The 11,167-nt window shown below is 39.0% G+C and overlaps 1 protein-coding gene across 1 annotated transcript in view; it reads left to right on the top strand.

Annotated features, from left to right (window-relative positions):
- The first annotated feature begins 574 nt into the window (after positions 1–574).
- Positions 575–11,167, top strand: part of DSG4 (desmoglein 4) — a 43,496-nt gene continuing 32,903 nt past the window's right edge. The window contains exon 1 of the mRNA XM_065934986.1: positions 575–599. Within this exon, the coding sequence (XP_065791058.1) occupies positions 575–599 (25 nt within the window). The remainder of the gene's footprint in view (positions 600–11,167) is intronic.

The raw sequence follows: 11,167 nt of genomic DNA, 5'->3' as shown, positions 1-11,167 counted from the left end.
AACTTTTCACAGAAAAAGAAACACTAAAAGCCAGTAGCCCTTCCCTCCCACGAAGAGGTGCTCATCTTACCATATTAGAAACATGTCCATGTTTTCCTGCTGCCATTTTGGGTTATCCATAGGCCCTGGTTAATTACCCTGGTTCAGTGACTCTTAAATTTCAGCCTGCAACTCCAGAATTACCTAGAAAGTTTGTTAAGAATAAATGATTCTAGCTTCCACCTCCAGAGATTCTGATTCAGTAAATCTGTGGTCCAGAAACCTGCATTTGTTTTGTACTGGACCAAATGATTTTGGTGCAAGTAGTTCAAGAAATATATTTATAAAAGCACTGCCTAGCTTTTGAATTTCCTGGATCTGGATTTCTTCCAAAACAACCTGAGCCCAGATCTCTTTCAGAGTCTGCGTGGTGCTGAACCAACAGCATCAAAGGTCAACTACATACACGTTACAACTTTGCCAAAGAGGGGCTCGGCCAGTGCCATCAAAGCAGCCGGAGTGACATATAAGTAACGACCACGTTGTGGGACAGCTGCCACTGCTGTAACGACCCGGAGTCAGGGGGTGAACGACAATGACATCTTGGGGAGAAGTATGCAGTAAGTATATGTCTCCTGCATTGGCAGGTGGGTTCTTTACCACCAGCGCCACCTGGGAAGCCCATGCAATAAGCATGTAAGTCATAATTAACACAGAGCCAGAAGCCACGCTATTCTTTCTGCCCTTGTTTGGAATACATCCCACACCAAGGACATGAAGTCACAGAGGACCAAGGCACTTCTGTCTGTGGCTAAGTATGATTTTAGGGTGTAAGCTAACATCATCCTTATGGTACTCACGTAACTCTTTAGGAAACTGATGTTTAACTCCGTGATGTCGAACACCCACTAAATAACCTGGTTTGCCAGCACCCTGGTTGTCATACATAAACTGGTTTTAATGAGGAGACAGGTTGTTTATCTTCAATGCCATTATCTCAAAGTGAACAGACATGTATTCAGAGTAACTGCTCTAGGTCAAAACCAAAACAGCTTTGTTTACCTTTTGCCCATCCCCCGGGGCCCATGCTAATGAAAACCCTTTTGCTTGAGTCAACTCAAGAACCTACTTGCCTCCAGCATTTGACATGGTTTGGGACCATAAATATTTTTTAAATTTCCTTTCCTTTAAAACCGGTTTTCAAGAAATCAAGCTTCCCTTAGATACTTAAATCATATCCACCAGTAATCCTAAACTGTAATTTCATGTAAAACTTTGCCCTAACATCATTTTTATAGTATCTTTGCCTGTAGAGATGTCTTTCTTTTTTGTTTCCAAAAAGAATTTGTACTGGAATGTACTGAATTAGCTGTCCTCTGTAGCATTATTTTTAAAAATCATATTAAAGTGCTCTCTATGTGTTAGGAGGGTATGACATTTGGGATGAAAATATACTATGACTTTGGAAGCAGGAAGAGACAATATTATAGAAGCACAAGAACAGTAATTAAATATCAAAAGCACCCCTGAAATTCAATGTACACTTTCATATGAGGAAATGAAATACTACCAGCTTGATTTCAAACATAAATAATAGGGCATGCTTAACTTGAAATTTCCATTTACAGAGTTAACTGGTAAACTCAATAGTTTGTTCAACTCTATAACTTAGTAAGGCTGATTCATGTTGATATATGGCAGAAACCAATACAATATTTTAAGAAATTAACCTCCAATTAAAACTAAATTTCAATTAAAAAAAAACTGACTGTGGTCAAAGTTGTACACATTGGTAAATATACAAAAAAATTTATTTACTTATACACATGAAATGACTAAATTTTTCAGTATGTGAATTATACCTCAATAAACCTCTCATTTAAAAAGAAAGGTAACATTCAATTGTCAACTTTTTTCTATTTTGCATTCACATATCTACCACTACTGAAAAGTGGCTTTAAAGTGTTAGTCACTCAGTCGTCCAACTCTTTGCAATTCCATGGACTGTAGCCCACCAGCTCCTCTGTCCATGGGATTTCCCAGGAAAAATACTGGAGTGTGTAGCTATTCTCTTCTCCAGGGGATCTTACCAACCCAGGGATCGAACCCATGTCTCCAGCATTGCAGGCAGATTCGTTACTGTCTGAGCCACAATGTAGTCCTTATTTCTATTGCTTATTGTTTCTTTTCTTTGAAATTCACCCTGTGAATAGCAATTCAGATAGAAAATTCTGTATTTCAGAAGAAATCAATCAATGGTATAAACAAAAGAAGGAAATCCTTATAAAATATCTCCATACGACACAGCAAGGGAAAAGTATAATTTTCCCCTTGTGAAAAACAATAACTCATAGGGATCTAAACTTGTTTCATTAATTTGCTTAGGCAAATTAAATTATTATGATTCAATATTAACTAAAATAAAACAAAATAAATTCCTTTAACTGGCTAAACAATGGTCAGTTTTCATATGATAATCTTAGTATAATACACCATTAGAGGTTACCTCAGAGCCTGCTTGGAAGTTGTTATAGAAATAAAACCATTATGATAGCCACTGACTTCTCCGTGATCCTTTAGTTCCTTCTTAAACTCTGACTGACCCAACGTTCAGAACCATAAATCCCTGCTGGCTTCTCCCATTCGCTACTGTTCTGTAGTGACTCCCACTGCAACCCAAGATCTCCCACATTTGTTCCTGCCTCTTGGCCCAGAGCATGGTATTGGAAGCAGTGAAGCTCCCATAACTCTCTACCATCCTTTCATAGTCTCCTTTTGATGCGGACACCAGAAAAGAAATAGTATATGGGCCATGATAAACTGGTGGCACATAGAAAGAAGGTGTCAGTCATATATTTTTTAAGCCTGAGATTCCATTTATTTGGAACACTTTATTTTCTTCTCCTATGTTTTTACAATTCAAATTTAAGCAATATTGAACATTACATTTCTACAAGACACAAACCATCTCCAGAGCTGTTGGTGGTATGTTTCTAGGGATGGAGATGATGCCACAGTTAGCCGAGGAATAACCCCACTCACTGACAGTGCAAATTCTCATTGTCCTTCTTTAGTCCAAGCTAAGTCAAATCCTTCATAAAAAAATAAAAACAAGGTCATAGTGTAATTATAGCCAATGAAAAGGTCTCTGGGAAGCTGGATTGGAGAGAACCATCTCTCACCACCCTTTCTCTTAGAAATAATCTCAAGCAGCAGCGCCATTTGTACCTTTGATACTCAGAAAAACAAGGGGAAAATGCTGTGCATTCCAAAAGCCCCAAGCTCACTGGCACCATTGAGAGAGGATTTATCTCAAAGAGTAAAAAATAATTTAATGCTGTTCTGCTATAGCTATAAAAGAAAATTTTCCTATGGTAGATACAATTGTCAGATTTCAAACCTCTGAACAAAAATTCATGCCAATGAAGAATAATGAAAGCTCAGTTGGATATAAAAACGTTATAAGAGAATGCTTTGAATGTTTATTTACTCAAGCATAGGTTTCCATAATTCTCAGTTTAAAGACTAATCTAGCATACAATTAAACAGTTGGTTAATATCCACCCCATGAAGGTATGTGCATTAGTCTTATACATTCTGAACAGCCGCTCAAAGATGTATTTTAAAACACAATCCACACGCCTGCTTTATCAGGTCATCTTATATATACTTGAATTAGGCAGATATAGGTTGTTCAGTGGTAAATTCTCACCTGCCACATGGGAGGTCCGGATTCATTTTCTGGCCCATGCAGCCACAGTGTGCCCTGTTTAGGGGCTTTCCCGGTGGCTCTGATAGTAAAGAATCTGCCCGCAATGCAGCAGACCTGAGTTTGATCCCTGGGTCTGGAAGATCCCCTGGAGAAGGCATGGCAACCCACTCCAGTATTCTTGCCTGGAGAATCCCATGTACAGAGGAGCCTGGTGGGCTACAGTCCACGGGGTCGCAAAGAGTCAGATATGACCAAGTGACTAACACACACCTAAATATATAGGTTAGCTTAGGCAGATACATCCAAATACTGTCTCTTTGTAATAATTCACTTTTTAACGTTGCTTAAGTATAATTTCCTGTTCTCTGTCTCACAAATACCTTTAACATATCACTCATTCTCTTCACTTTAGAATACTATACCAGCCCTCCAACTGCCTAGATTCTATCCTATGCTTCCAAAAATGCTAAACTAAGGTTCTCTAAGGACTAAGTGTTATTTGGAATACATTCCACGAGTAGGAATTGCTTCTTCATTGTTTCTGAAGACAAGACACAGTCTCCCTTTAAAATTCTCCAACAATACCTACTAGCAATTAGAGAACATTTAACATTTTCTTTTTATGTTGTGAAAGTTGATGCCAGCCAGCAATTTTTTATGAGAAAACTATTCCTATTCTAAACCCAGACAAAGAAAGGAGAAGAAAGAAATGAAAAAGGGAAAATGATTTTCAGAAATAACCAGATGTTGCTCTGCTCTTTTCCCCTTCAATTCTTAGATACATCTTTATGAGGACTTAAAAGGTGTTCCCCAGCCATGTTATGCACTTTTTTGATCAGCAGAAATGCCATGAGGAATAAACATGCTCTACTGTGGTTATGTTAGAACAATTTAATTAATGTTATACCACACTGATTTGACTGTATGCTAAGAAGATGCTAAAATGTGCAAACAAATATTCTAGTGAACTCAAGAGTTTCTTTGTCTTAACTTTATTTTTAGAAGATCTTTAAAATTGAAGAATGCAACTCAACAACAGGACTCTTTAAGGAGCGAGGGAAGAATCACTAAAATTAAGACATGAGAATTCCATTATTCTGTCTGTCTCTCTACTTAGGCCTGGTACCTTTTCACAATGTCCTCTGCTCAAAGTGTCAGTCCTTGAAGTTGGCTCTGTAGTGAACATGTGCATGTGTATATGTGTGTGAGTATATGTAATTTTGCTTTTACAATGTTGGCAGTAAGAAGAAGCCTACTAATTTCATTCAGCATGATGACAGGCCCTAGCATTTTAATTATTTTTCATGTTGTGAGTAATTTATTATTCACTGGGTATCTTCCCTGTAAATCTTGTCCGCACTCTGTAGGATTTTTCTTTGGTGTCCAACAAAGGGTTTCATTGCAATAAGAATCAAGGTGTGTCTATGCTGTTACCCAGAACCCAGGCAATGCCCGTCCTTCGGGCCAGCCCAGAAGTTCGGGGTGGGGAAACAGAGTCATTATAGAACATCTTCATCCCTTGGCTCAGAGAGCAGCAGAGTCATCACCCAGGCCCTCCTCGAAGGACATTTCAAAGCACATTTTCCAGAGCCGAATTCAGGACAAGGACCAGACTCAAATCAGATCTCACTGACCGTGCAAGAAAGACCCAGAGGAATGGACTGGCTCCTTTTCAGGAACATTTGCCTTTTGATCATTTTAATGGTAAGTAGAATCTAAAGGTCTGGGAAAGAAGTGCAGACCCGAGGCCTTGCCTCCTGTGTCAGCTGTTGGACTTTCTACCTGGGATTTGCTCCATTTTTAAACCTCTTCCTACCAAGGGAGTTCTGTGCGTCCAGCCTCTGGGACTTCAAAGGACTCTCCATGGTGGACAAATGCCATAGAGAAGCAGGGTGAGGATCTGGTTGAATTAGATCCAAATGACATCAGAGACAGACTCTAATTCAGATAAACTGCTGGAATATTTATATAATTTATAATCAGAAATGAAATTATTTTTCTATTTTCTTTTACTTAGACTTAAATCAGACCGATTGCTGTCAAAATTCTCAATGCATATGGGTTCTAGGGAAGTAAAGTCGATCAACCCCATTTCTTTTAAACAGTTATTTCCCTGCGAGTTTGTTTCAATGTGGAGGAATGTTAACTATGTCAGGATTGCCCTGCAATTACTTATAAAATATTTAAGTCATAGGAATTTTTTCCTCAGAAATGACTAAAGAAAAATGAATGCCATGAAGAGAAATCCTTTCTGGGATTATTAAGGCAATCCTACAGTCCAGGAAGGGAACAATTACATGATCTATGTCTTCAACATAAATATGGCATTTTGATATTATACTACTTTTCTCCAATCCTCATAACACACAGTGAGTATTCTAGCCTTCAAGGAGATTGTTGCTGTTGTCTTCTAGTCGCTAAGTTGTGTCTGACTCTTCTACAACCCTATGGATTGTAGCCCACCAGCTCCTCTGTCCATGGGATTGGCCAGACAAGCATACTGGAGTGTGTTGCCATTTCCTTCTCCAGGGGATCTTCCCAACCCAGGGATCGAACCTGCATCTCCCGCATTGGCAGCTGTATTTTTTATCACTGAACCACTAGGGAGGCCCATTTGAAAGAGATTAGGCAGCTCCTAATGCCAGATCCTTAGAGGAACAAAGATCAGGTTAGTTAATTCACCAAACAATTGTTAATTCAACTAGAAAAGTCTATTTGAGAATAAAATAAGTTAAATTAGACTAGACTTAAATCTATTAACGGTCAAGTGACAGACCAATTCGTCAAAACAGTTAAAAAATAAGTGGAAAGATAGAAGAGAATTGTTGGAAATTGTAGGGTTTTTTTCCCAAACAAATAAAGCCAAATACCTATAGTTGGCTGCACCTCAGTCTCCCAGGACTGTCAGCAGTGGTGCTGCAATATAAGCTTGCTAAATGATTTCCACCCTATTCTCAGGCAGTGGTGTTATATGAGACTCATGTGAATGTCAGCTCAAAAGGGCAGAAGGCAGCCAAGCGGGGAAGATAAGGAATCGTTGTACAGTTGGTCTGGCAGGCACTGTCCTTCCGCAGTTCATGTTTCTATGAACTTCAGAAGTGGTGCAGGAGCCCAACGCCGCCAAAGGGCACACAGTCCAAGCTTGGAAGGGAACAGTGGTAGGACATTCCATTCTCTGAGCTTGGAAGACAGAGTACGAAATGACAGTTTTTGAAAAATACGTGTAAACTGAAAAACTCCAAATAGAATTGCAATGCCCTGCTGTAATGATCACTGTTAATTTATTCCACTAAAGGAAGAGGGAACATTCTGACTTAACCTTTAACAGAAATCAAGAATCATCAGTATGACCTCTTGTTACACTTCTGTGGGTTATCTGCATATTTTGACTCAGAAAAACTTTTTGTTTCTGTAAGAAAAACTGATTGCATGTATCAAGATTTTAAAGGTGACTTTTGAGCACTAAATTTTGCCTCCTATTCCTCTATGCACAGCATGTTTTATGACAATATTATTAACTGAAGAGTTCGTTTTTCATCTCTTGATCTTGAAAGAGTATTATATTCCAGATTCTCAGGATCTCTTTTTGGTAGTATTGATTTATTATCCTTAGTAATTTTGGAGTTTTTGATACTAAATTTCTCCCGGCATGCCTGCGTGCTAAGTCACTTCAGTTATGTCCGACTCTTTGCGACCCTATGGACAGTAGCCCACCAGGCTCCTCTGTCCATGGGATTCTGCAGGCAAGAATACTGGAGTGGGTTTCCATGCCCTCCTCCAGGGGATCTTCCTGACCCAGGGATCAAATTCGCATCTTCTGTGGCTCCTGCACTAAAGGTGGATTCTTTACTATTGAACCACCAGGGACACCCAAATTTCTCCCTACTCCCCACTAAAGCATTTGTGTCTTACATTTCTTAATAATGGTGATAGACTTAAAGACTTGCATTTCTAATAGATCCCTTAACGTATCAATTAAGAACTTTTAGAATTGGGAAGTAGAAACTTCTAGCATGTTTCAACATTGGAATAAACGCAAGAAATGTTTACGGACAATCAGTACAATATTATAGATGCTGTGGGAAAAAGGCATGCCTACTTGTCTTTCGAGCTTCCCAGTGGCTCAGCGGTAAGCAAAATGAAAGTGTTAGTTGCTCATTCATTTCCGACTCTTTGCAACCCAATGAATTGTATTCAGATTCTTTATCATCTGAACCACTAGGGAAGCCCCAGTGGTAAAGCATACACTTGCAATGCAAGAGACTTGGGTTTGATCCCTGGGCCAGGAAGATTCCTTGGAGGAAGAAATGGTACCCCATTCCAGTATTCTTGCCTGGGAAATCCCATGGACAGAGGAGCCTGGTGGGTTACAGTCCATGGGGTCACAAAGAGCCGGACACGACTTAGTGACTAAACAACAACAAATTATCTTTCATTTCCTGAACCTGAACTGTGACCTTTTTTCATGAACAAAATCAAAGGCTCTCTGGAGCATCACTGCAGCTTACCCTAATGAGGGTGTGGCAGCCTCTCAGAGACGGACCTCTGTGACAACTATCCCTCAACCACAAAGAGTATGTTAAGCAAGATTTTGACTGACAACCTATAAAAGGTACCCCCAAACTCTACCCTACAAGAGGGTGTTTCATTATACCACAGGAGTCCTTTGGCATCTTCTTTCTAAGGATGCTGCTCATCATGCACTTCTACTATAAAACAAATCAGGGTGGTAAGGTGCAATCAACGCTGAACTGAGACTCAGAAGCCCCAGGGTTGAGTCACAGCTTCCCCTCAAAGGGGCTGCGTACCTTTGGCCAAGGCACCCAACCTCGCAAGGCCGCACTGTGCCCCGCATCTGGACACACAGTTAGACATGATGTCACCAAGTTTCTCCCAGTGCAGAAACTCTGCAAATCGTAACTGGCTCCTGAATATTATTTTCATAACTTTGGTTGTAGAATCTAAAGCTGGAAGTCATGCTATGAATTACATAAGTTTTTTTTAAATTTTGAATTATATGTTTTATTGGATTTCTCTGTAGCTCAGATGGGAAAGAATCTGCCTGCAATGCAGGAGGCCCAGGTTCAATCCCTGGGTCAGGAAGATCCTCTGGAGAAGGGAATGGCAACCCACTCCAGTATTCTTGCCTGGAGAATCCCATGGACAGTGGAGCCTGGTGGTTACAGTCCCTGGGGTCACAAAGAGTCAGACACGACTGAGCTAATGCTATAGGTTTTATTAGGAAGGAATCACCTTAAGGCAGGGCAGTTATTAGCTGTGAGAGGATATATTTTATCAAGTTGATAAAATCATTAAAAATAGCTACATAGCTTTTATCAGATAAGAATTATCATACACCTATGGTGATCTTTTGTGCTATATATAAGATATAAACATTACAATAAATTATTCTGCTTCTTGGAAAGTAAATAAGGTTGGTGACAAGGCATATAGATACTATCTCACTGTAAGCTGAAAACAAGCATCAAGATTTTAAAATATATTTAGAACTAACTTATCAAATCTCTCACTTAAAACAATGCTATTCAGATATGTGGAACAGAATTTTGTTTTTATTTATATAATTGACAGGAAAATTTCTAGAAGTATAGGCTAGAAGGAAAAAAAAATACCCTTATCTGATTTGGTTTTTTACTTGTATTAAACAGAATACCCTAGACAGCCTTAAATGACTGGTATTAGTACTGCTTGTTGGAGAGCATTAAAAAATGTCTTCATCACACCAAAGTTTTCATAGAAGCAAACCTCATCTTTATTATTTTTTGTTAATATAAATGGCTAAGAAATTATAAATTTTAACCCCCCCCAGTGGGAAAAAATGTATTTTTGCCTTCATATACCTACAAACTTCATGATGAACTAAAAAAAAATATGTTCCATTCTAAGATATATCAGGGCTTCCCTGGTGGTTCAGTGGTAAAGAGTCTGCCTGCAATGCAGGAGATGCACATTTTACCCTGGGTTGGGAAAATTCTGTAGAAGGGAATGGTAACCCACTCCAGCATTCTTGTCTGGGAAATCCCATGAACAGAGGAGCCTAGCAGACTACAGTTCACAGGGTCGCAAAGAGTCGGACATGACTGAGTGACTAAACAACAAGATATATCTCTATTACGCTAGCATGACCTACAATTTTAATAGCCTTCTAAATAATATCTCCCTGTAGAGTGTAGCATAAAAGTCCTGCTGTCAAAATATTTCATAGCTCTTGAGACTCTATGATGCTCTCCCTCTTTCAAAGATATTTCTCTTTTTTAAAGAACTTCTGGATCCTGAGTACACAGTTCTTATGACTCCTGTTATACTTAGGCATTCAGGGAAGAATCCTTGTAAAGCAATGAACCTGTTGTTTGAGCTGCAGTGATATTTCCTTTTCTCTCCCACTTGGGATCGAGGTTGGAACTCTTCACTCACAGAGAGCAGCTCTGATGACAGGGTTGTCAGAGGAGGGACTGAAGTGAAACCTTCAGATATTACCTGCCTGAGAAATGTTTGTCCTGCCTTTCTACACAGAAAATTATATGGCTTCCAAACGAAAATGCCACTACTTAATATACCTTCAATTACAAACAAAAGTGGTATAATTAGGCTTGAACTTGGCATCTCCCTCTGAGAACAGCAACTGCTTTCCTCTATTATTTTTACAAGTGTTATTGAGGGGAGAACTGCTTATTAATAAATTGGTCCTGGGTGTGCAAATGACTTCGAAAACTGACTTCAAAAAGATAAGTTATGCAGGTGAAAAATAGCCTTGTTCTGTGACTACGACTTAAAATACACTCAGTATGAAAGAGAGTAATATGTATTTCAACACTGCAATCCGCACGTGTAATGACTTAGATTCTCCATAGCATATATAAAATCATCATATTCCCTCTAGTAGAAAGTATTTTAAAAGAAAACTAGACCCAGAAAAAACTTCAGCAACTTGCCAAAAAGTAGATGGCTAGAGAATATTATATATCCTATTATTCTTCCTAGAATATACACATCATAAAAGGTTGGAGCTTGTACACAAAAGATAGTGCCTGTCACATAATATTTTGTCGATAAAAATTTGTGAATGAATGCATGGGTTTAATTTCTAATTTATCTTTCTTGCCAAGTCACTTTACCATATTTCCCACCTATACACAACAGGCAACTTCAATGGGGCTGTGAGTTTCAAAGTGAGTTTGAGGGTTAAACATTGAGACAACCAAGGGGTTGGTCTCTGGTATCAGCTCTGTCACTACCATCCCATTTCACCACCTTCCACTAGCAAAACATCTTACAGGTAACAAAGTTATTTCACACACATAACAAAAACCCTGAAAGATAAATAGAGATATCCTCTTTTTTTTTTTTTTTTATTTTATTAGTTGGAGGCCAATTACTTCACAACATTTCAGTGGGTTTTGTCATACATTGACACGAATCAGCCATAGAGTTACACGTATTCCCCATCCCGATCCC

The sequence above is a fragment of the Muntiacus reevesi genome, chromosome 4 (genome assembly GCF_963930625.1).
Source record: "Muntiacus reevesi chromosome 4, mMunRee1.1, whole genome shotgun sequence".
Lineage (NCBI taxonomy): Eukaryota > Metazoa > Chordata > Mammalia > Artiodactyla > Cervidae > Muntiacus > Muntiacus reevesi.
Note: the sequence above shows the minus strand (reverse complement) of the source record. Positions and strands in the feature narration are given on the sequence as shown.